The sequence below is a fragment of the Salvelinus fontinalis genome, chromosome 18 (genome assembly GCF_029448725.1).
Source record: "Salvelinus fontinalis isolate EN_2023a chromosome 18, ASM2944872v1, whole genome shotgun sequence".
Classification (NCBI taxonomy): domain Eukaryota; kingdom Metazoa; phylum Chordata; class Actinopteri; order Salmoniformes; family Salmonidae; genus Salvelinus; species Salvelinus fontinalis.
The window spans coordinates 56774586-56799926 of NC_074682.1; the positions used below are offsets into that span (position 1 = coordinate 56774586).

General features: G+C 48.9%; 1 protein-coding gene across 1 annotated transcript in view; it reads right to left on the reverse strand.

Moving 5' to 3' along the window:
* The window catches only part of LOC129815776 (E3 ubiquitin-protein ligase RNF123), a 289130-nt gene that overhangs the window by 24768 nt on the left and 239021 nt on the right, over positions 1 to 25341 (reverse strand). The window contains exon 36 of the mRNA XM_055869888.1: positions 23249 to 23343. Within this exon, the coding sequence (XP_055725863.1) occupies positions 23249 to 23343 (95 nt within the window). The remainder of the gene's footprint in view (positions 1 to 23248; positions 23344 to 25341) is intronic.

The following is a 25341-nucleotide window of genomic DNA, read 5'->3' on the forward strand; positions in this document are numbered from 1 at the left end:
CTCTCTGACCTTAGAACCCTTGCTCTGTATCCCTCTCAGCCAGCCCCTGGGGCGGGTCTGAGAGAAGGAGAGAAAGAGAGATAGAAAGGAGAGCGAGAGATGGAGGGAGCGAGAGAGGGTTGGGGGAGAGAGAAAGAAAGAAAGAGAGAAAGAGAAACAAGGACCTCAACATGACAGCCACACATATTGCCCAGGTTGTGAGCAGAACAGAACTAACTCCGACAGCCAACCCATCCATCGACCTACGAGGCATTCACTAGACGCTCAAACCTAATGGTCATCTGCCATAGGCCTAAAGAACAGGAACCCAGACTTCACCAAGGAAGGAAATCAGACAGACATTCTCATCCTACAACACACATGGCACAAAAGGTGACGGACCCACTGGTTGCCCTCTAGGTTACAGAGAGCTGGTAGTCCCATCCACCACACTACCAGGTGGGTGGTATAGAGGAGACGGACCCACTGGTTGCCCTCTAGGTTACAGAGAGCTGGTAGTCCCATCCACCACACTACTAGGTGGGTGGTATAGAGGAGACGGACCCACTGGTTGCCCTCTAGGTTACAGAGAGCTGGTAGTCCCATCCACCACACTACCAGGTGGGTGGTATAGAGGAGACGGACCCACTGGTTGCCCTCTAGGTTACAGAGAGCTGGTAGTCCCATCCACCACACTACTAGGTGGGTGGTATAGAGGAGACGGACCCACTGGTTGCCCTCTAGGTTACAGAGAGCTGGTAGTCCCATCCACCACACTACCAGGTGGGTGGTATAGAGGAGACGGACCCACTGGTTGCCCTCTAGGTTACAGAGAGCTGGTAGTCCCATCCACCACACTACCAGGTGGGTGGTATAGAGGTGACGGACCCACTGGTTGCCCTCTAGGTTACAGAGAGCTGGTAGTCCCATCCACCACACTACCAGGTGGGTGGTATAGAGGAGACGGACCCACTGGTTGCCCTCTAGGTTACAGAGAGCTGGTAGTCCCATCCACCACACTACCAGGTGTGAAACAGGGAAGAGACTCAGGGGGTATGCCAATTTGGTACAGATCCGACCTAACCCACTCTATTAAATTAATCAAAACAGGAACATTTCACATATGGTTAGAAATTAATAGGGACATAATCTCAACAGAGAAAAATGTCCTCCTCCTCCCTATATCCCCATAATAGACTCCCCATACTTTAACAATGACAGCTTCTCCATCCTGGAGGGGGAGATCAACTACTTCCAGGCCCGGGGACATGTGCTAAATGCCACAACTGGATAATAACCTGACACTCTCTCAGCACATCCTTTCCCCTTGAACACAATCCTAGACATACAGCGCCTTCACAAAGTATTCACATCCTTGGACCTTTTCCACATTTTATTGTATAAAAAGCCTACATTTGTGGAATTATATTTTTTGGAAATTTGTATAAATTTAATTTATAAAATGAAAAGATGAAATGTCTTGAGTCAATAAGTATTCAACCCGTTTTGTAATGGGAAGCATAAATAAGTTCAGGAGTACAGCTCAGAACAGAACTGATTGGGTCTCTACTTGACACCATCAAACGCCACATAATATCTGGCCCTGTGCCCTCCCTAAGTCATGGTATTGAACAGCTCAGCAGACGATTAGGCCTCCATAACTGGCTACGAGACTAATGCAGCTCCGTGGGGTTAACATGTACTGTCAATGTTGATACCTTATGGAATCAAAGCTAGTTTTATAAGGAGGATGGGATCCACCCAAATCATTTGTGTTCCTGGATCCTTTCACAGCATTATAAGGCTGTGTTGAGACAATGACGTATCAATGACTCAAGTCCGGCCAAGTTAATCTCTACCATTGTCTCACTGAGTCATGATAATGCTTCAGCAAATGTACATTATCCCAGGGGGCGTTGGTAGACACAATGTAAGTAACCTAATTTATGTCCCTCTTACTGCCCTGAATGCCTCTGCTGATCCCACAGCTATTGTATGCAGTAATCATGGGCCTATGAACCATAGTTTTACTGTTATCACTGAGGCGGTGTGTCCTAGGAGGAAGTCCACTGTGTGCAGCTCAGCCTGTTATCACTGAGGCGGTGTGCCCTAGTAGGAAGTCCACTGTGTGCAACTCAGCCTGTTATCACTGAGGCAGTGTGTCCTAGGAGGAAGTCCACTGTGTGCAACTCAGCCTGTTATCACTGAGGCGGTGTGTCCTAGGAGGAAGTCCACTGTGTGCAACTCAGCCTGTTATCACTGAGGCGGTGTGTCCTAGGAGGAAGTCTACTGTTATCACTGAGGCAGTGTGTCCTAGGAGGAAGTCCACTGTGTGCAACTCAGCCTGTTATCACTGAGGCGGTGTGTCCTAGGAGGAAGTCCACTGTGTGCAACTCAGCCTGTTATCACTGAGGCGGTGTGTCCTAGGAGGAAGTCCACTGTGTGCAACTCAGCCTGTTATCACTGAGGCGGTGTGTCCTAGGAGGAAGTCTACTGTTATCACTGAGGCAGTGTGTCCTAGGAGGAAGTCCACTGTGTGCAACTCAGCCTGTTATCACTGAGGCGGTGTGTCCTAGGAGGAAGTCCACTGTGTGCAACTCAGCCTGTTATCACTGAGGCGGTGTGTCCTAGGAGGAAGTCCACTGTGTGCAACTCAGCCTGTTATCACTGAGGCGGTGTGTCCTAGGAGGAAGTCCACTGTGTGCAACTCAGCCTGTTATCACTGAGGCGGTGTGTCCTAGGAGGAAGTCCACTGTGTGCAACTCAGCCTGTTATCACTGAGGCGGTGTGTCCTAGGAGGAAGTCCACTGTGTGCAACTCAGCCTGTTATCACTGAGGCGGTGTGTCCTAGGAGGAAGTCCAACTCAGCCTGTTATCACTGAGGCGGTGTGTCCTAGGAGGAAGTCCAACTCAGCCTGTTATCACTGAGGCGGTGTGTCCTAGGAGGAAGTCCACTGTGTGCAGCTCAGCCTGTTATCACTGAGGCGGTGTCCTAGGAGGAAGTCCAGCTCAGCCTGTTATCACTGAGGCAGTGTGTCCTAGGAGGAAGTCCAGCTCAGCCTGTTATCACTGAGGCAGTGTGTCCTAGGAGGAAGTCCAACTCAGCCTGTTATCACTGAGGCAGTGTGTCCTAGGAGGAAGTCCAACTCAGCCTGTTATCACTGAGGCGGTGTGCCCTAGGAGGAAGTCCACTGTGTGCAGCTCAGCCTGTTATCACTGAGGCGGTGTGTCCTAGGAGGAAGTCCAACTCAGCCTGTTATCACTGAGGCGGTGTGTCCTAGGAGGAAGTCCAACTCAGCCTGTTATCACTGAGGCATTAACATGAACAACCTGAGCATGTCTACTTCTGATACTCTTCCCAGTAAAGCAATGAAAACAATCAAGCATCCCAGAAGAGTACAAAACATTGCCCATATTAAGATATGCAGCTTAAGAAACAAGGTTCATGGATTCAATAATTGTGCTTGTAACAGATAAAATTCATATTCTTAACATCTCTGAAACTCACTTAGATAATACCTTTCATGATACAGTGGTAGCAATACATGGTTATAACATCTAAAGAAAAGACAGAAATGGCAAAAGGTGGTGGTGTTGTGGTTTATATTCAGAAACACATTCATGTTTATATTCAGAATCACATTCCTGTAAAGCTTAGAGAGGATCTTATGTTAAATACTGTTGAAGTAATATGACTACAGGTTCATCTGCCTCACCTCAAGCCCATTCTGGTGGGAAGCTGCTATAGACCACCAAGTGCTAACAGTCAGTATCTGGATAACATGTGTGAAATACTTGATAATGTATGTGATATCAACAGAGAGGTATATTTTCTAGGTGACCTAAATATTGCCTGGCTTTCATCAAGCTGCCCACTCAAGAAGAAGCATCAAACTGAGTCCCCTCAGCCAGAGAAGAGTCCCCTCAGCCAGAGAAGAGTCCCCTCAGCCAGAGAAGAGTCCCCTCAGCCAGAGAAGAGTCCCCTCAGCCAGAGAAGAGTCCCCTCAGCCAGTTGGTTTTGGGGCTCTGTTCACAGACCCCACAGAGCCGCAAGACAGCAATACAATTAGACCAGACTTCCTAATCTCCTGCCAAATGTATGACCATATTAGAGACACATATTTCACTCAGATCACACAGACCCACAAAGAATTTGAAAACAAATCAAACATTGATAAACCCACATTAGGCGAAATACCACAATGTGCAAATCACAGCAGCAAAATTTTTAAACATTTCTACAGCGACCTCTCAATAGCAAGGCTATGCTCAATGAGTCTGTACAGCTTTTCTTAATTTAGGTACTCTCCCTCGCTCTCTGATGACAAGCTTGGGAAGACCCCCCTACCCTCCACCACCTCTCCGTAGAACCCACCATGCCAGATAGTGACAGGTAGCTAATCCCCCTACCCTCCTCCACCTCTCCGTAGAACCCACCATGCCAGGTAGCCGACCCCCCTACCCTCCTCCACCTCTCCGTAGAACCCACCATGCCAGATAGTACCAGGTAGCCGACCCCCTACCCTCCCACCTCTCCGTAGAACCCACCATGCCAGGTAGTGCCAGGTAGCCGACCCCCCCTACCCTCCTCCACCTCTCCGTAGAACCCACCATGCCAGATAGTACCAGGTAGCCGACCCCCTACCCTCCCACCTCTCCGTAGAACCCACCATGCCAGGTAGTGCCAGGTAGCTAACCCCCCTACCCTCCTCCACCTCTCCGTAGAACCCACCATGCCAGATAGTACCAGGTAGCCGACCCCCTACCCTCCCACCTCTCCGTAGAACCCACCATGCCAGGTAGTGCCAGGTAGCCGACCCCCCCTACCCTCCTCCACCTCTCCGTAGAACCCACCATGCCAGATAGTGACAGGTAGCTAACCCCCCTACCCTCCTCCACCTCTCCGTAAAACCCACCATGCCAGATAGTGCCAGGTAGCAGACCCCCCCTACCCTCCTCCACCTCTCCATAGAACCCACCATGCCAGATAGTGACAGGTAGCCGACCCCCCCTACCCTCCTCCACCTCTCCGTAGAACCCACCATGCCAGATAGTGACAGGTAGCTAACCCCCCTACCCTCCTCCACCTCTCCGTAGAACCCACCATGCCAGATAGTACCAGGTAGCCGACCCCCTACCCTCCTCCACCTCTCCGTAGAACCCACCATGCCAGATAGTACCAGGTAGCCGACCCCCCCCTACCCTCCTCCACCTCTCCGTAGAACCCACCATGCCAGATAGTGCCAGGTAGCTGAACTCCTCCACCTCTCCGTAGAACCCACCATGCCAGATAGTGACAGGTAGCCGACCCCCCTACCCTCCTCCACCTCTCCGTAGAACCCACCATGCCAGATAGTGCCAGGTAGCCGACCCCCCCTACCCTCCTCCACCTCTCCGTAGAACCCACCATGCCAGATAGTGACAGGTAGCTAACCCCCCTACCCTCCTCCACCTCTCCGTAGAACCCACCATGCCAGATAGTGACAGGTAGCCGACCCCCCCTACCCTCCTCCACCTCTCCGTAGAACCCACCATGCCAGATAGTGCCAGGTAGCTAACCCCCCCTACCCTCCTCCACCTCTCCGTAGAACCCACCATGCCAGATAGTACCAGGTAGCCGACCCCCCTACCCTCCTCCACCTCTCCGTAGAACCCACCATGCCAGATAGTGACAGGTAGCCGACCCCCCCTACCCTCCTCCACCTCTCCGTAGAACCCACCATGCCAGATAGTGACAGGTAGCCGACCCCCCTACCCTCCTCCACCTCTCCGTAGAACCCACCATGCCAGATAGTGACAGGTAGCTAACCTTTTCTGAGACAGTAGCCGGTCTGCAGTGGCATTTAACACGCACAGGCACATGCACATTTAAATGACCGGCAGGAGGTGGAATACACAAACACAAACGCAAACACACGCTCTTGTATAACTAACCTTGTGGGGTCACACAATCCAGTCACATTCAAAATGTTCCCTAACCACAAATCTATCCTTAACCCTAAAACTAACCCGAGCTCCTTACCCTAACCTTAACCTTAAACCTAAGTCTAACCCTAACCTTAATAAAACCTAACCCTGCACCTAACCCTAACCTTAAACCTAATTCTAACCGTAAACCTAATTCTAACCGTAAACCTAATTCTAACCGTAAACCTAATTCTAACCGTAAACCTAATTCTAACCGTAAACCTAATTCTAACCGTAAACCTAATTCTAACCGTAAACCTAATTCTAACCGTAAACCTAATTCTAACCTTAAACCTAATTCTAACCTTAAACCTAATTCTAACCTTAAACCTAATTCTAACCGTAAACCTAATTCTAACCGTAAACCTAATTCTAACCGTAAACCTAATTCTAACCGTAAACCTAATTCTAACCGTAAACCTAATTCTAACCGTAAACCTAATTCTAACCGTAAACCTAATTCTAACCGTAAACCTAATTCTAACCGTAAACCTAATTCTAACCGTAAACCTAATTCTAACCGTAAACCTAATTCTAACCGTAAACCTAATTCTAACCGTAAACCTAATTCTAACCTTAAACCTAATTCTAACCTTAAACCTAATTCTAACCTTAAACCTAATTCTAACCTTAAACCTCTAGAAATAACATTTGCATGTCCCCAGTTGGTTTGCCTTTGTTGTTGAGTGCTCCACCTCCTTTCTGCCTTGACTTGTAACAAGGAAGGAAAGTCAGTCTCCATCTCTATGTACAGCCAACATGGCCGCCAGGTGTTCAGGGTAGAGGTCTTCACGGATCCACCGGTACCTGAATACCTGAGACGTGATCCGGGACATAAGCGGGTCCGGGTCGGATCTGATTGTCACCGGTCTCGGGTAACCTATATACAATTATAACTGATTTTCTCGTAATGACCCGTACAGAACAAGACTACTGTACTAGAGAGAGACAGAATGAAACATTTATAATTTATGCGCTTGCTTTTCACAATAGTGTCGCGTTTAGCTTGTTGTTGTTGTGGGCCAATCACAAGTCATCTTGTTGTTGTTGTGGGCCAATCACAAGTCATCTTGTTGTTGTTGTGGGCCAATCACAAGTCAGCTTGTTGTTGTTGTGGGCCAATCACAAGTCATCTTGTTGTTGGTGTGGGCCAATCACAAGTCATCTTGTTGTTGTTGTGGGCCAATCACAAGTCATCTTGTTGTTGTTGTGGGCCAATCACAAGTCATCTTGTTGTTGTTGTGGGCCAATCACAAGTCATCTTGTTGTTGTTGTGGGCCAATCACAAGTCATCTTGTTGTTGTTGTGGGCCAATCACAAGTCATCTTGTTGTTGTTGTGGGCCAATCACAAGTCATCTTGTTGTTGTTGCAGGCCAATCACAAGTCAGCTTGTTGTTGTGGGCCAATCACAAGTCATCTTGTTGTTGTTGTGGGCCAATAACAAGTCATCTTGTTGTTGTGGGCCAATCACAAGTCATCTTGTTGTTGTGGGCCAATCACAAGTCATCTTGTTGTTGTTGTGGGCCAATCACAAGTCATCAACCGGCATTACAGTTGTAGATCCTCCGTGTGTGGCAAAAGTTAGGAGACGATCTAATCAATGGAAGATGGAAGAATTAAAACTGATCCAGAGGTCTTCATCGATATGCATACATTTAAAAATATATATAGGATCCCCGTATGGACCCAGTCAGGTCTAGACCCGGTCCAATCAGTGTGGGCGAAGGAGCAGAAAAGACCATTTTCTTTTGCTACTTTATTAACCACAGAAACAATGTTTCCCACTTCCTATCAAGTCTTCTTCTATTCTATTGGCCCAGGAATAACGGCAGCTGTCCTCAAGGCAAAGGAGAAGTGCACAGCACACAAAAAACAGGATAATTGTCAAGGTCTTCATCGTGATAGGTCTTCATCGTGATACAGAAGTCGATCAAAGAGGAAAATAAGACCTGTCCAGTTTTAATTGAAAATATTATGAAAATATATATGTATTTATTTATTGAACTAGGCAAGTCAGTTAAGAGCTATTTTTCTTATTTTACAATGACGGCCTATCCCGGCCAAACCATCCCTTAACCCGGACGACGCTAGGCCAAATTGTGCGCCGCCCCTATGGGACACCCGATCACGGCCGGTTGTGATAGAGCCCCCCGATCGAACCAGGGTCTGTAGTGACACCTCTAGCACTGAGATGCAGTGCCTTCGACCTCTGCGCCACTCGGGAGCGGAAGTGAAATGAATAGCTATCCGTCTAGGTTACAGGACGTTGAGGTGGTTATATAGCCACCGGGGTACACAACTGAGGATGGAGTAACATGGTCAGTGACGGCGGAGACTGATTCCAATAGTTTTCCCTAGAAGATTGAATTACTACTGTTCAGTAACGGGGAAAAGCAGCTACATATAAAACCAAAAGACACAGAAGAAGAGGGGGGGAAAAAAAGGAGAAATGACAGGACTGGTGGACTGACTTGCCTAGTTAAATAAAAGGTTAAATTTAAAAATAATATTTCAAATGTGGACATCTGCTCAACGGACATCTCATTCCAAAATCATGGGCATTAATATGGAGTTGGTCCCCCCTCCCCCCTCAGCTGCAACGACAGCCTCCATTCTTCTGGGAAGGCTTTCCGCTAGATGTAGGAACATTGCTGCTGGACTTGCAATTCCACAAATTAACTTTTAACAAGGCACACCTGTTCATTGAAATGGTTACTACATGAATCCATATGTGTTATTTCATAGTTTTGATGTCTTCACTATTATTCTACAATGTAGAAAATAGTAAAAATAAAGAAAAACCCTTGAATGAGTAGGTGATGACTGGCACTGTATAATCCAGCCAAAATACACACTTTGGATAGGCTAATGAAATCATCCCATTGGTTAATGATCAATGTGGTTAATGAGAATATGCAACATAATATAAATCATTAGTAGAATGATTTTACATAAATATGTATCTTATATCTACACTGGTGGTAAGAAAACATGCCCTTTACTATTGGCCCAATCAGCAAGTGGAGATTACGGCTTGCTTCGACAAAACCAATTCTATTCAATAATAAAAATATAAACGTTTCGTGGGCCTCCCGGGTGGCGCAGTGGTCTAGAGCACTGCATCGCAGTGCTAGCTGCGCCACCAGTGTCTCTGGGTTCGCGCCCAGGCTCTGTCGCATCCGGCCGCGACCGGGAGGTCCGTGGGGCGACGCACAATTGGCTTAGCGTTGTCCAGGTTAGGGAGGGTTTGGCCGGTAGGGATATCCTTGTCTCATCGCGCTCCAGCGACTCCTGTGGGGGGCCGGGCGCAGTGCGCGCTAACCAAGGGGGCCAGGTGCACGGTGTTTCCTCCGACACATTGGTGCGGCTGGCTTCCGTGTTGAAGGCGCGTTGTGTTAAGAAGCAGTTTTCATGGGCATTAATATGGAGTTGGTCCCCCCTCCCCCCTCAGCTGCAACGACAGCCTCCATTCTTCTGGGAAGGCTTTCCTCTAGATGTAGGAACATTGCGGCTTGGTTGGGTTGTGCTTCGGAGGACGCGTGGCTTTCGACCTTCGTCTCTCCTGAGCCCGTACGGGAGTTGTAGCGATGAGACAAGATAGTAATTACTAGCGATTGGATACCACGAAAATTGGGGAGAAAAGGGGATAAAAAAAAATATATATATATATATATATATATACGTTTTTAACGTTTTTTTTTTTTAAATAAAGTTGTAAAGTATGAAACAGCAGGGCATATATGATATAGATGTACATGTTTCAGTGAGCATGTTTCAGTGTACATGTTTCAGTGAACATGTTTCAGTGAGCATGTTTCAGTGAGCATGTTTCAGTGAACATGTTTCAGTGAACATGTTTCAGTGAGCATGTTTCAGTGAACATGTTTCAGTGAGCATGTTTCAGTGAACATGTTTCAGTGAACATGTTTCAGTGAGCATGTTTCAGTGAGCATGTTTCAGTGAGCATGTTTCAGTGAGCATGTTTCAGTGAGCATGTTTCAGTGAGCATGTTTCAGTGAACATGTTTCAGTGAGCATGTTTCAGTGAGCATGTTTCAGTGAGCATGTTTCAGTGTGCATGTTTCAGTGAGCATGTTTCAGTGAGCATGTTTCAGTGAACATGTTTCAGTGAGCATGTTTCAGTGAGAATGTTTCAGTGAACATGTTTCAGTGAACATGTTTCAGTGAGCATGTTTCAGTGAGCATGTTTCAGTGAGCATGTTTCAGTGAGCATGTTTCAGTGAGCATGTTTCAGTGAGCATGTTTCAGTGAGAATGTTTCAGTGAGAATGTTTCAGTGAGCATGTTTCAGTGAACATCAGTCTGTACCAGCAAGAAGAGTCCAAGGACATACCAATAATGACTCCAACTCCAGGCATTAATAACTTGCTATAGGGACATCACAAGACTTACGAATAACCTTCCAAGAGACAGAAGTTCTGGGTCACGAAGTTACTCAGGCTGTAATCTAACCCTATTCTTTAATAGTGTTGTGTGATTGACTCTCTACAAGTTAAAAGTGTAAACAGTTCTATGATTGATTCATTAAAATTAATGCATCACTTGGAGTTCAATTTGATCAGATGAATCAAAATGTGAAAACACTCATCTCATTTTCAATGCCACGATGTATCAACTGTAATTAATTCATCACTTTATCTGATTGGCTGTGTCAAATGTGATGCGACAACACAAAGCTAATCACAGTCTCAATTTCTCTCTTCATCAGGAGTAAAGTGGGACTGACAACATCAATTTAATTTCAGTTCAGTCTGTCCGTAATGACGCCCCAATCTTTTCCTCTCTGCCTTTTGCACGTTGGCTTTCAGACCCTACACACAGTAGTAGTCAGTGTCTAGTCAGTGTGCCAGTCAGTGTGCCAGTCAGTGTGCCAGTCAGTGTGCCAGTCAGTGTCCAGTCAGTGTCCAGTCAGTGTCTAGTCAGTGTGCCAGTCAGTGTGCCAGTCAGTGTCTAGTCAGTGTCTAGTCAGTGTCTAGTCAGTGTCTAGTCAGTGTCTAGTCAGTGTCCAGTCAGTGTCTAGCCAGTGTGCCAGTCAGTGTCTAGTCAGTGTGCCAGTCAGTGTCTAGTCAGTGTGCCAGTCAGTGTCTAGTCAGTGTGCCAGTCAGTGTGCCAGTCAGTGTCTAGTCAGTGTGCCAGTCAGTGTGCCAGTCAGTGTGCCAGTCAGTGTCCAGTCAGTGTCTAGTCAGTGTGCCAGTCAGTGTGCCAGTCAGTGTGCCAGGCAGTGTGCCAGTCAGTGTCTAGTCAGTGTCTAGTCAGTGTCTAGTCAGTGTGCCAGTCAGTGTCCAGTCAGTGTGCAGTCAGTGTGCAGTCAGTGTGCAGTCAGTGTGCAGTCAGTGTGCAGTCAGTGTGCAGTCAGTGTGCAGTCAGTGTGCAGTCAGTGTGCAGTCAGTGTGCAGTCAGTGTGCCAGTCAGTGTGCCAGTCAGTGTCTAGTCAGTGTGCCAGTCAGTGTGCCAGTCAGTGTGCCAGTCAGTGTCCAGTCAGTGTCTAGTCAGTGTGCCAGTCAGTGTGCCAGTCAGTGTCTAGTCAGTGTCTAGTCAGTGTCTAGTCAGTGTCTAGTCAGTGTCTAGTCAGTGTCCAGTCAGTGTCTAGCCAGTGTGCCAGTCAGTGTCTAGTCAGTGTGCCAGTCAGTGTCTAGTCAGTGTGCCAGTCAGTGTGCCAGTCAGTGTCTAGTCAGTGTGCCAGTCAGTGTGCCAGTCAGTGTGCCAGTCAGTGTGCCAGTCAGTGTCTAGTCAGTGTGCCAGTCAGTGTGCCAGTCAGTGTGCCAGGCAGTGTGCCAGTCAGTGTCTAGTCAGTGTCTAGTCAGTGTCTAGTCAGTGTGCCAGTCAGTGTCCAGTCAGTGTCCAGTCAGTGTGCAGTCAGTGTCCAGTCAGTGTGCAGTCAGTGTGCAGTCAGTGTGCAGTCAGTGTGCAGTCAGTGTGCAGTCAGTGTGCAGTCAGTGTGCCAGTCAGTGTCCAATCAGTGTCCAGTCAGTGTGCAGTCAGTGTGCAGTCAGTGTGCCAGTCAGTGTGCAGTCAGTGTGCAGTCAGTGTCTGGTCAGTGTGGCAGTCAGTGTGCCAGTCAGTGTGCCAGTCAGTGTCTAGTCAGTGTGCCAGTCAGTGTGCCAGTCAGTGTGCCAGTCAGTGTGCCAGTCAGTGTGCCAGTCAGTGTGCCAGTCAGTGTCTAGTCAGTGTGCCAGTCAGTGTCTAGTCAGTGTACCAGTCAGTGTGCCAGTCAGTGTCTAGTCAGTGTGCCAGTCAGTGTGCCAGTCAGTGTCCAGTCAGTGTGCAGTCAGTGTGCAGTCAGTGTGCAGTCAGTGTGCAGTCAGTGTGCAGTCAGTGTGCAGTCAGTGTACAGTCAGTGTGCCAGTCAGTGTCCAATCAGTGTCCAGTCAGTGTGCAGTCAGTGTGCAGTCAGTGTGCCAGTCAGTGTGCAGTCAGTGTGCAGTCAGTGTGCAGTCAGTGTCTGGTGAGTGTGCCAGTCAGTGTGCCAGTCAGTGTCCAGTCAGTGTGCCAGTCAGTGTGCCAGTCAGTGTGCCAGTCAGTGTGCCAGTCAGTGTGCCAGTCAGTGTGCCAGTCAGTGTGCCAGTCAGTGTCTAGTCAGTGTGCCAGTCAGTGTCTAGTCAGTGTACCAGTCAGTGTGCCAGTCAGTGTCTAGTCAGTGTGCCAGTCAGTGTGCCAGTCAGTGTCTAGTCAGTGTGCCAGTCAGTGTGCCAGTCAGTGTGCCAGTCAGTGTCTAGTCAGTGTGCCAGTCAGTGTCTAGTCAGTGTACCAGTCAGTGTCTAGTCAGTGTACCAGTCAGTGTCTAGTCAGTGTACCAGTCAGTGTACCAGTCAGTGTACCAGTCAGTGTACCAGTCAGTGTCTAGTCAGTGTACCAGTCAGTGTGCCAGTCAGTGTGCCAGTCAGTGTCTAGTCAGTGTCTAGTCAGTGTGCCAGTCAGTGTCTAGTCAGTGTACCAGTCAGTGTGCCAGTCAGTGTCTAGTCAGTGTGCCAGTCAGTGTCCAGTCAGTGTCTAGTCAGTGTACCAGTCAGTGTCTAGTCAGTGTACCAGTCAGTGTACCAGTCAGTGTCTAGTCAGTGTGCCAGTCAGTGTGCCAGTCAGTGTGCCAGTCAGTGTGCCAGTCAGTGTGCCAGTCAGTGTCTAGTCAGTGTGCCGGTCAGTGTCTAGTCAGTGTGCCAGTCAGTGTGCCAGTCAGTGTGCCAGTCAGTGTCTAGTCAGTGTGCCAGTCAGTGTCTAGTCAGTGTACCAGTCAGTGTCTAGTCAGTGTACCAGTCAGTGTACCAGTCAGTGTACCAGTCAGTGTGCCAGTCAGTGTCTAGTCAGTGTGCCAGTCAGTGTCTAGTCAGTGTGCCAGTCAGTGTGCCAGTCAGTGTCTAGTCAGTGTGCCAGTCAGTGTCTAGTCAGTGTACCAGTCAGTGTACCAGTCAGTGTCTAGTCAGTGTACCAGTCAGTGTGCCAGTCAGTGTGCCAGTCAGTGTCTAGTCAGTGTACCAGTCAGTGTCTAGTCAGTGTACCAGTCAGTGTACCAGTCAGTGTGCCAGTCAGTGTCTAGTCAGTGTACCAGTCAGTGTCTAGTCAGTGTGCCAGTCAGTGTGTCCAGTCAGTCTAGTCAGTGTACCAGTCAGTGTACCAGTCAGTGTACCAGTCAGTGTGCCAGTCAGTGTGCCAGTCAGTGTGCCAGTCAGTGTGCCAGTCAGTGTACCAGTCAGTGTACCAGTCAGTGTCTAGTCAGTGTACCAGTCAGTGTACCAGTCAGTGTACCAGTCAGTGTCTAGTCAGTGTACCAGTCAGTGTGCCAGTCAGTGTCTAGTCAGTGTGCCAGTCAGTGTGCCAGTCAGTGTGCCAGTCAGTGTGCAGTCAGTGTGCCAGTCAGTGTCTAGTCAGTGTACCAGTCAGTGTCTAGTCAGTGTGCCAGTCAGTGTGTGTAGTCAGTCTAGTCAGTGTACCAGTCAGTGTACCAGTCAGTGTACCAGTCAGTGTGCCAGTCAGTGTGCCAGTCAGTGTACCAGTCAGTGTACCAGTCAGTGTACCAGTCAGTGTACCAGTCAGTGTACCAGTCAGTGTCTAGTCAGTGTACCAGTCAGTGTACCAGTCAGTGTACCAGTCAGTGTCTAGTCAGTGTACCAGTCAGTGTCTAGTCAGTGTGCCAGTCAGTGTGCCAGTCAGTGTCTAGTCAGTGTGCCAGTCAGTGTGCCAGTCAGTGTGCCAGTCAGTGTGCAGTCAGTGTGCCAGTCAGTGTCTAGTCAGTGTACCAGTCAGTGTCTAGTCAGTGTACCAGTCAGTGTCTAGTCAGTGTACCAGTCAGTGTGCCAGTCAGTGTCTAGTCAGTGTACCAGTCAGTGTCTAGTCAGTGTGCCAGTCAGTGTGCCAGTCAGTGTGCAGTCAGTGTGCCAGTCAGTGTCTAGTCAGTGTACCAGTCAGTGTCTAGTCAGTGTACCAGTCAGTGTCTAGTCAGTGTACCAGTCAGTGTCTAGTCAGTGTGCCAGTCAGTGTGCCAGTCAGTGTCTAGTCAGTGTGCCAGTCAGTGTGCCAGTCAGTGTGCCAGTCAGTGTGCAGTCAGTGTGCCAGTCAGTGTCTAGTCAGTGTGCCAGTCAGTGTACCAGTCAGTGTACCAGTCAGTGTGCCAGTCAGTGTCTAGTCAGTGTACCAGTCAGTGTGCCAGTCAGTGTCTAGTCAGTGTGCCAGTCAGTGTCTAGTCAGTGTACCAGTCAGTGTGCCAGTCAGTGTCTAGTCAGTGTGCCAGTCAGTGTGCCAGTCAGTGTGCCAGTCAGTGTGCCAGTCAGTGTGCCAGTCAGTGTGCCAGTCAGTGTCTAGTCAGTGTGCCAGTCAGTGTGCCAGTCAGTGTGCCAGTCAGTGTGCAGTCAGTGTGCCAGTCAGTGTCTAGTCAGTGTCTAGTCAGTGTGCCAGTCAGTGTGCCAGTCAGTGTGCCAGTCAGTGTCTAGTCAGTGTGCCAGTCAGTGTACCAGTCAGTGTCTAGTCAGTGTGCCAGTCAGTGTGCCAGTTAGTTTGCCAGTCAGTGTCTAGTCAGTGTGCCAGTCAGTGTCTAGTCAGTGTGCCAGTCAGTGTGCTAGTCAGTGTGCCAGTCAGTGTCTAGTCAGTGTGCCAGTCAGTGTACCAGTCAGTGTGCCAGTCAGTGTCTAGTCAGTGTACCAGTCAGTGTGCCAGTCAGTGTGCCAGTCAGTGTCTAGTCAGTGTCTAGTCAGTGTACCAGTCAGTGTCTAGTCAGTGTGCCAGTCAGTGTCTAGTCAGTGTGCCAGTCAGTGTGCCAGTCAGTGTCTAGTCAGTGTACCAGTCAGTGTGCCAGTCAGTGTCTAGTCAGTGTCTAGTCAGTGTCTAGTCAGTGTGCCAGTCAGTGTGCCAGTCAGTGTCTAGTCAGTGTGCCAGTCAGTGTGCCAGTCAGTGTCTAGTCAGTGTGCCAGTCAGTGTGCCAGTCAGTGTGCCAGTCAGTGATCCAGTCAGTGATCCAGTCAGTGTGCCAGTCAGTGTGCCAGTCAGTGTCTAGTCAGTGTGCCAGTCAGTGTCTAGTCAGTGTCTAGTCAGTGTGCCAGTCAGTGTGCCAGTCAGTGTGCCAGTCAGTGTGCCACTCAGTGTGCCAGTCAGTGTGCCAGTCAGTGTACCAGTCAGTGTGCAGTCAGTGTGCCAGTCAGTGTGCAGTCAGTGTGCCAGTCAGTGTGCCAGTCAGTGTACCAGTCAGTGTCTAGTCAGTGTACCAGTCAGTGTGCCAGTCAGTGTCTAGTCAGTGTGCCAGTCAGTGTGCCAGTCAGTGTGCCAGTCAGTGTGCAGTCAGTGTGCCAGTCAGTGTCTAGTCAGTGTACCAGTCAGTGTCTAGTCAGTGTGCCAGTCAGTGTGTGTAGTCAGTCTAGTCAGTGTACCAGTCAGTGTACCAGTCAGTGTACCAGTCAGTGTGCCAGTCAGTGTGCCAGTCAGTGTGCCAGTCAGTGTACCAGTCAGTGTACCAGTCAGTGTACCAGTCAGTGTACCAGTCAGTGTACCAGTCAGTGTCTAGTCAGTGTACCAGTCAGTGTACCAGTCAGTGTACCAGTCAGTGTCTAGTCAGTGTACCAGTCAGTGTCTAGTCAGTGTGCCAGTCAGTGTCTAGTCAGTGTGCCAGTCAGTGTGCCAGTCAGTGTGCCAGTCAGTGTGCAGTCAGTGTGCCAGTCAGTGTCTAGTCAGTGTACCAGTCAGTGTCTAGTCAGTGTACCAGTCAGTGTCTAGTCAGTGTACCAGTCAGTGTGCCAGTCAGTGTCTAGTCAGTGTACCAGTCAGTGTCTAGTCAGTGTACCAGTCAGTGTCTAGTCAGTGTGCCAGTCAGTGTGCCAGTCAGTGTGCAGTCAGTGTGCCAGTCAGTGTCTAGTCAGTGTACCAGTCAGTGTCTAGTCAGTGTACCAGTCAGTGTCTAGTCAGTGTGCCAGTCAGTGTGCCAGTCAGTGTCTAGTCAGTGTGCCAGTCAGTGTGCCAGTCAGTGTGCCAGTCAGTGTGCAGTCAGTGTGCCAGTCAGTGTGCCAGTCAGTGTCTAGTCAGTGTGCCAGTCAGTGTACCAGTCAGTGTACCAGTCAGTGTGCCAGTCAGTGTCTAGTCAGTGTACCAGTCAGTGTGCCAGTCAGTGTCTAGTCAGTGTGCCAGTCAGTGTCTAGTCAGTGTACCAGTCAGTGTGCCAGTCAGTGTCTAGTCAGTGTGCCAGTCAGTGTGCCAGTCAGTGTGCCAGTCAGTGTGCCAGTCAGTGTCTAGTCAGTGTGCCAGTCAGTGTGCCAGTCAGTGTGCCAGTCAGTGTGCAGTCAGTGTGCCAGTCAGTGTCTAGTCAGTGTCTAGTCAGTGTGCCAGTCAGTGTGCCAGTCAGTGTGCCAGTCAGTGTCTAGTCAGTGTGCCAGTCAGTGTACCAGTCAGTGTCTAGTCAGTGTACCAGTCAGTGTGCCAGTCAGTGTCTAGTCAGTGTGCCAGTTAGTTTGCCAGTCAGTGTCTAGTCAGTGTGCCAGTCAGTGTCTAGTCAGTGTGCCAGTCAGTGTGCTAGTCAGTGTGCCAGTCAGTGTCTAGTCAGTGTGCCAGTCAGTGTACCAGTCAGTGTGCTAGTCAGTGTCTAGTCAGTGTACCAGTCAGTGTGCCAGTCAGTGTGCCAGTCAGTGTCTAGTCAGTGTCTAGTCAGTGTACCAGTCAGTGTCTAGTCAGTGTGCCAGTCAGTGTCTAGTCAGTGTGCCAGTCAGTGTGCCAGTCAGTGTCTAGTCAGTGTACCAGTCAGTGTGCCAGTCAGTGTCTAGTCAGTGTCTAGTCAGTGTCTAGTCAGTGTGCCAGTCAGTGTGCCAGTCAGTGTCTAGTCAGTGTGCCAGTCAGTGTGCCAGTCAGTGTCTAGTCAGTGTGCCAGTCAGTGTGCCAGTCAGTGATCCAGTCAGTGATCCAGTCAGTGTGCCAGTCAGTGTGCCAGTCAGTGTCTAGTCAGTGTGCCAGTCAGTGTCTAGTCAGTGTCTAGTCAGTGTGCCAGTCAGTGTGCCAGTCAGTGTGCCAGTCAGTGTGCCACTCAGTGTGCCAGTCAGTGTGCCAGTCAGTGTACCAGTCAGTGTGCAGTCAGTGTGCCAGTCAGTGTGCAGTCAGTGTGCCAGTCAGTGTGCCAGTCAGTGTGCCAGTCAGTGTGCCAGTCAGTGTCCAGTCAGTGTGCCAGTCAGTGTGCCAGTCAGTGTGCCAGTCAGTGTGCCAGTCAGTGTGCCAGCCAGTGTGCCAGCCAGTGTGCTAGTCAGTGTGCCAGTCAGTGTGCCAGTCAGTGTCTAGTCAGTGTGCCAGTCAGTGTGCCAGTCAGTGTGCCAGTCAGTGTGCAGTCAGTGTGCCAGTCAGTGTCTAGTCAGTGTACCAGTCAGTGTCTAGTCAGTGTACCAGTCAGTGTCTAGTCAGTGTACCAGTCAGTGTGCCAGTCAGTGTCTAGTCAGTGTACCAGTCAGTGTCTAGTCAGTGTACCAGTCAGTGTCTAGTCAGTGTGCCAGTCAGTGTGCCAGTCAGTGTGCAGTCAGTGTGCCAGTCAGTGTCTAGTCAGTGTACCAGTCAGTGTCTAGTCAGTGTACCAGTCAGTGTCTAGTCAGTGTGCCAGTCAGTGTGCCAGTCAGTGTCTAGTCAGTGTGCCAGTCAGTGTGCCAGTCAGTGTGCCAGTCAGTGTGCCAGTCAGTGTGCCAGTCAGTGTCTAGTCAGTGTGCCAGTCAGTGTACCAGTCAGTGTACCAGTCAGTGTGCCAGTCAGTGTCTAGTCAGTGTACCAGTCAGTGTGCCAGTCAGTGTCTAGTCAGTGTGCCAGTCAGTGTCTAGTCAGTGTACCAGTCAGTGTGCCAGTCAGTGTCTAGTCAGTGTGCCAGTCAGTGTGCCAGTCAGTGTGCCAGTCAGTGTCTAGTCAGTGTGCCAGTCAGTGTGCCAGTCAGTGTGCCAGTCAGTGTGCAGTCAGTGTGCCAGTCAGTGTCTAGTCAGTGTCTAGTCAGTGTGCCAGTCAGTGTGCCAGTCAGTGTGCCAGTCAGTGTCTAGTCAGTGTGCCAGTCAGTGTACCAGTCAGTGTCTAGTCAGTGTACCAGTCAGTGTGCCAGTCAGTGTCTAGTCAGTGTGCCAGTTAGTTTGCCAGTCAGTGTCTAGTCAGTGTGCCAGTCAGTGTCTAGTCAGTGTGCCAGTCAGTGTGCTAGTCAGTGTGCCAGTCAGTGTCTAGTCAGTGTGCCAGTCAGTGTACCAGTCAGTGTGCCAGTCAGTGTCTAGTCAGTGTACCAGTCAGTGTGCCAGTCAGTGTGCCAGTCAGTGTCTAGTCAGTGTCTAGTCAGTGTACCAGTCAGTGTCTAGTCAGTGTGCCAGTCAGTGTCTAGTCAGTGTGCCAGTCAGTGTGCCAGTCAGTGTCTAGTCAGTGTACCAGTCAGTGTGCCAGTCAGTGTCTAGTCAGTGTCTAGTCAGTGTCTAGTCAGTGTGCCAGTCAGTGTGCCAGTCAGTGTCTAGTCAGTGTGCCAGTCAGTGTGCCAGTCAGTGTCTAGTCAGTGTGCCAGTCAGTGTGCCAGTCAGTGATCCAGTCAGTGATCCAGTCAGTGTGCCAGTCAGTGTGCCAGTCAGTGTCTAGTCAGTGTGCCAGTCAGTGTCTAGTCAGTGTCTAGTCAGTGTGCCAGTCAGTGTGCCAGTCAGTGTGCCAGTCAGTGTGCCAGTCAGTGTGCCACTCAGTGTGCCAGTCAGTGTGCCAGTCAGTGTACCAGTCAGTGTGCAGTCAGTGTGCCAGTCAGTGTGCAGTCAGTGTGCCAGTCAGTGTGCCAGTCAGTGTGCCAGTCAGTGTGCCAGTCAGTGTCCAGTCAGTGTGCCAGTCAGTGTGCCAGTCAGTGTGCCAGTCAGTGTGCCAGTCAGTGTGCCAGCCAGTGTGCCAGCCAGTGTGCCAGTCAGTGTGCCAGTCAGTGTGCCAGTCAGTGTGCCAGTCAGTGTCTAGTCAGTGTGCCGGTCAGTGTGCCGGTCAGTGTGCCGGTCAGTGTGCCGGTCAGTGTGCCAGTCAGTGTGCCAGTCAGTGTGCCAGTCAGTGTGCCAGTCAGTGTGCCAGTCAGTGTGCCAGTCAGTGTGCCAGTCAGTGTGCCAGTCAGTGTCTAGTCAGTGTCTAGTCAGTGTCTAGTCAGTGTGCCAGTCAGTGTGCCAGTCAGTGTGCCAGTCAGTGTGCCAGTCAGTGTGCCAGTCAGTGTGCCAGTCAGTGTGCCAGTCAGTGGACATATTACTGTTGCTTCCAATGAAAACAGAGATTAAAGATCTCCCTTCTTTCAGCCAAAATAATAAACTAAATAATACTTCTAGAGCGTCCTTCATCAGACCTCAGTGCCACTTCACATTATAAATGAACCGAGTGAACTGTACGGTAAGTGCATATGACTTTGGACTTGAAACAAAGCTATGAAGAACATTTGCCTTAAACTGACTGAGTCAGTGGTCAGACAGACAGACAAAGTGGTCTCCGTCCAACCTGCAAAAAGGTTAAGCTTTTCAAAGATGCAGCGACTTTCCTTTTGATTGTTTTCAATGAAGACAGAGGTTCATTCCATTCAACCAAAGGGACAATAGAACTGCACTTCTACGGTATCCTTTATCAGACCTTAGCACCACTTTAGAATTGTGGGGGCGGCACGTAGCCTAGTGTTTAGCGCATTGGGCCAGTAACCGATCGAATCCCCGAGCTGACAAGGTAAAAAAATCTGTCGTTCTGCCCCTGAACAAGGCAGTTAACCCACTGTTCCCCTGGACAAGGCAGTTAAACCACTGTTCCCATGAACAAGGCAGTTAACCCACTGTTCCCCTGAACAAGGCAGTTAACCCACTGTTCCCCTGAACAAGGCAGTTAACCCACTGTTTCCCTGAACAAGACAGTTAACCCACTGTTTCCCTGAACAAGACAGTTAACCCACTGTTCCCCTGAACAAGACAGTTAACCCACTGTTCCCCTGAACAAGACAGTTAACCCACTATTCCCCTGAACAAGGCAGTTAACCCACTGTTCCCCTTAACAAGGCAGTTAACCCACTGTTCCCCTGAACAAGGCAGTTAACCCACTGTTCCCCTGAACAAGACAGTTTACCCACTGTTCCCCTGAACAAGGCAGTTAACCCACTGTTCCCCTGAACAAGGCAGTTAACCCACTGTTCCCATGAACAAGGCAGTTAACCCACTGTTCCCATGAACAAGGCAGTTAACCCACTGTTCCCCTGAACAAGGCAGTTTACCCACTGTTCCCCTGAACAAGGCAGTTTACCCACTGTTCCCCTGAACAAGGCAGTTTACCCACTGTTCCCATGAACAAGGCAGTTAACCCACTGTTCCCCTGAACAAGGCAGTTAACCCACTGTTCCCCTGAACAAGGCAGTTAACCCACTGTTCCCCTGAACAAGGCAGTTAACCCACTGTTCCCCCGAACAAGGCATTTAACCCACTGTTCCCCCGAACAAGGCAGTTAACCCACTGTTCCCCCGAACAAGGCAGTTAACCCACTGTTCCCCCGAAAAAGGCAGTTAACCCACTGTTCCCCCGAACAAGGCAGTTAACCCACTGTTCCCCTGAACAAGGCAGTTTACCCACTGTTCCCCTGAACAAGGCAGTTTACCCACTGTTCCCCTGAACAAGGCAGTTAACCCACTGTTCCCATGAACAAGGCAGTTTACCCACTGTTCCCCTGAACAAGGCAGTTAACCCACTGTTCCCCTGAACAAGGCAGTTAACCCACTGTTCCCATGAACAAGGCAGTTTACCCACTGTTCCCCTGAACAAGGCAGTTAACCCACTGTTCCCCTGAACAAGGCAGTTAACCCACTGTTCCCCTGAACAAGGCAGTTAACCCACTGTTCCCCTGAACAAGGCAGTTAACCCACTGTTCCCCTGAACAAGGCAGTTAACCCACTGTTCCCCTGAACAAGGCAGTTAACCCACTCTTCCCCTGAACAAGGCAGTTAACCCACTGTTCCCCTGAACAAGGCAGTTAACCCACTGTTCCCCCGAACAAGGCAGTTAACCCACTGTTCCCCCGAACAAGGCAGTTAACCCACTGTTCCCCTGAACAAGGCAGTTAACCAACTGTTTCCCTGAACAAGGCAGTTAAGCCACTGTTCCCATGAACAAGGCAGTTAACCCACTGTTCCCATGAACAAGGCAGTTAACCCACTGTTCCCATGAACAAGGCAGTTAACCCACTGTTCGTTCTCCGGTAGGCCGTCATTGCAAATAAGAATTTGTTCTTAACTGATTTGCCTAGTGAAATAAAAGGTTAAATAAAAAATCAACTGTATATAAAGGATAATTTACCGCATTTAACTTTCAACTTCAAACAAAGAACTGAAGACCTCCCTCCCTCTGTCCGTCTCAGAATCTGGCCTGCATTAGGGAAAAGCATAGCGTATCATATTTCCCACTGAAGAGGAGGAGGAGGGAGAGAAGGGGAATGTTTACTGTTTTCTCCTGACTAATGCAGCAGCACTCTGAGTGAGTTGTCCTCAATGGGCACTCCAGAGAGGAGGACGAGGACAGACCAAAAGGGCAAGAGAAGAGGAATCCACACCAATTCCATTACAACGAGACCACAGTTGAGAAAAGCACAGAGAGAGAGAGAGAGAGAGAGAGAGAGAGAGAGAGAGAGAGAGAGAGAGAGAGAGAGAAGAGAAGAGAGAGAGGAGAGAGAGGAGAGAGAGGAGAGAGAGAAGAGAGAGGAGAGAGAGAGAGAGAGAGAGAGAAGAGAGAGAGAGCGAGAGCGAGCGAGAGATGGGGGACTGATAGGAGGGGATGGAGAGAGAGAGAGAGAGAGAGAGAGAGAGAGAGAAAGAGAGAGAGAGAGCGAAAGAGAGATGGAGTCCATTCCACAACCATTCCATTACAACGAGACCACAGTTGAGAGAGAGAGAGACATCGAGAGAGAGGAGAGAGACAGCGAGAGAGAGTAGTGTGTAGTGAGAGAGAGTATAGTAAAGTGTAGTGTAGTATAGCTCAGTATAATATACCCACTGCTGTACTGGCTGCGGCCTGCTTGGACTCTATAGTCAGGAGGGTACTAGAGTGTAGTATAGTGTAGTATAGTGTAGTATAATATACTCACTGCTGTACTGGCTGCGGTCTGCTTTGACTCTATAGTCAGGAAGGTACTAGAGTGTAGTATAGTGTAGTATAGTGTAGTATATTGTAGTATAATATACTCACTGCTGTACTGGCTGCGGTCTGCTTTGACTCTATAGTCAGGAAGGTACTAGAGTGTAGTATAGTGTAGTATATTGTGGTATAGTGTAGTATAATATACTCACTGCTGTACTGGCTGCGGTCTGCTTTGACTCTATAGTCAGGAAGGTACTAGAGTGTAGTATAGTGTAGTATAGTGTAGTATATTGTAGTATAATATACTCACTGCTGTACTGGCTGCGGCCTGCTTTGACTCTATAGGCAGGAAGGTACTAGAGTGTAGTATAGTGTAGTATATTGTAGTATAATATACTCACTGCTGTACTGGCTGCGGCCTGCTTGGACTCTATAGTCAGGAAGGTACTAGAGTGTAGTATATTGTAGTATAGTGTGGTATAGTGTAGTATAATATACTCACTGCTGTACTGGCTGCGACCTGCTTGGACTCTATAGTCAGGAAGGTACTAGAGTGTAGTATAGTGTAGTATATTGTAGTATAATATACTCACTGCTGTACTGGCTGCGGCCTGCTTGGACTCTATAGTCAGGAAGGTACTAGAGTGTAGTAGAGTGTAGTATAGTGTAGTATAATATACTCACTGCTGTACTGGCTGCGGCCTGCTTGGACTCTATAGTCAGGAAGGTACTAGAGTGTAGTATAGTGTAGTATAATATACTCACTGCTGTACTGGCTGCCGCCTGCTTGGACTCTATAGTCAGGAAGGCTAACATCTGTTCCACCTTCTGCTCTTCCTCCTCGTGGATGTAGTCTGTGTCTGCATGGGGAACGACACAGCTTACAGTTAGGAAACGCCACAGCTTACAGTTAGGAAACGACACAGCTTACAGTTAGGAAACGACAGAGCTTACAGTTAGGAAACGACACAGCTTACAGTTAGATGTAGTTAGTTGGGGAACGACACAGCTTACAGTTGGGGAACGACACAGATTACAGTTAGATGGAGTTAGTTGGGGAACGACACAGCTTACAGTTGGGGAACGACACAGATTACAGTTAGATGGAGTTAGTTGGGGAACGACACAGATTACAGTTGGGGAACGACACAGATTACAGTTAGATGGAGTTACAGTTGGGGAACGACACAGCTTACAGTTAGATGGAGTTAGTTGGGAAACGACACAGCTTACAGTTAGATGGAGTTACAGTTGGGGAACGACACAGCTTACAGTTAGGAAACGACACAGATTACAGTTGGGGAACGACACAGATTACAGTTAGATGGAGTTAGTTGGGGAACGACACAGTTTACAGTTAGATGGAGTTACAGTTGGGGAACGACACAGCTTACAGTTAGATGGAGTTAGTTGGGGAACGACACAGATTACAGTTGGGGAACGACACAGATTACAGTTAGATGGAGTTAGTTGGGGAACGACACAGCTTACAGTTAGATGGAGTTAGTTGGGGAACGACACAGCTTACAGTTAGATGGAGTTACAGTTGGGGAACGACACAGCTTACAGTTGGGGAACGACACAGATTACAGTTGGGGAACGACACAGATTACAGTTGGGGAACGACACAGATTACAGTTGGGGAACGACACAGATTACAGTTGGGGAACGACACAGCTTACAGTTAGATGGAGTTAGTTGGGGAACGACACAGATTACAGTTAGATGGAGTTAGTTGGGGAACGACACAGATTACAGTTGGGGAACGACACAGATTACAGTTAGATGGAGTTAGTTGGGGAACGACACAGATTACAGTTAGATGGAGTTACAGTTGGGGAACGACACATCTTACAGTTGGGGAACGACACAGATTACAGTTGGGGAACAACACAGATTACAGTTGGGGAACGACACAGATTACAGTTGGGGAACGACACAGATTACAGTTGGGGAACGACACAGCTTACAGTTAGATGGAGTTAGTTGGGGAACGACACAGCTTACAGTTAGATGGAGTTAGTTGGGGAACGACACAGATTACAGTTGGGGAACGACACAGATTACAGTTAGATGGAGTTAGTTGGGGAACGACACAGATTACAGTTAGATGGAGTTAGTTGGGGAACGACACAGCTTACAGTTAGATGGAGTTACAGTTGGGGAACGACACAGCTTACAGTTAGATGGAGTTAGTTGGGAAACGACACAGATTACAGTTAGATGGAGTTAGTTGGGAAACGACACAGCTTACAGTTAGATGGAGTTAGTTGGGAAACGACACAGTTTACAGTTAGATGGAGTTAGTTGGGAAACGACACAGCTTACAGTTAGATGGAGTTAGTTGGGAAACGACACAGATTACAGTTAGATGGAGTTAGTTGGGAAACGACACAGCTTACAGTTAGATGGAGTTACAGTTGGGGAACGACACAGATTACAGTTAGATGGAGTTAGTTGGGGAACGACACAGATTACAGTTAGATGGAGTTAGTTGGGGAACGACACAGATTACAGTTAGGAAACGACACAGCTTACAGTTAGATGGAGTTAGTTGGGGAACGACACAGATTACAGTTAGATGGAGTTACAGTTGGGGAACGACACAGATTACAGTTAGATGGAGTTACAGTTGGGGAACGACACAGATTACAGTTAGATGGAGTTAGTTGGGGAACGACACAGCTTACAGTTAGATGGAGTTAGTTGGGGAACGACACAGATTACAGTTAGATGGAGTTAGTTGGGGAACGACACAGCTTACAGTTAGATGGAGTTACAGTTGGGGAACGACACAGCTTACAGTTAGATGGAGTTAGTTGGGAAACGACACAGATTACAGTTAGATGGAGTTAGTT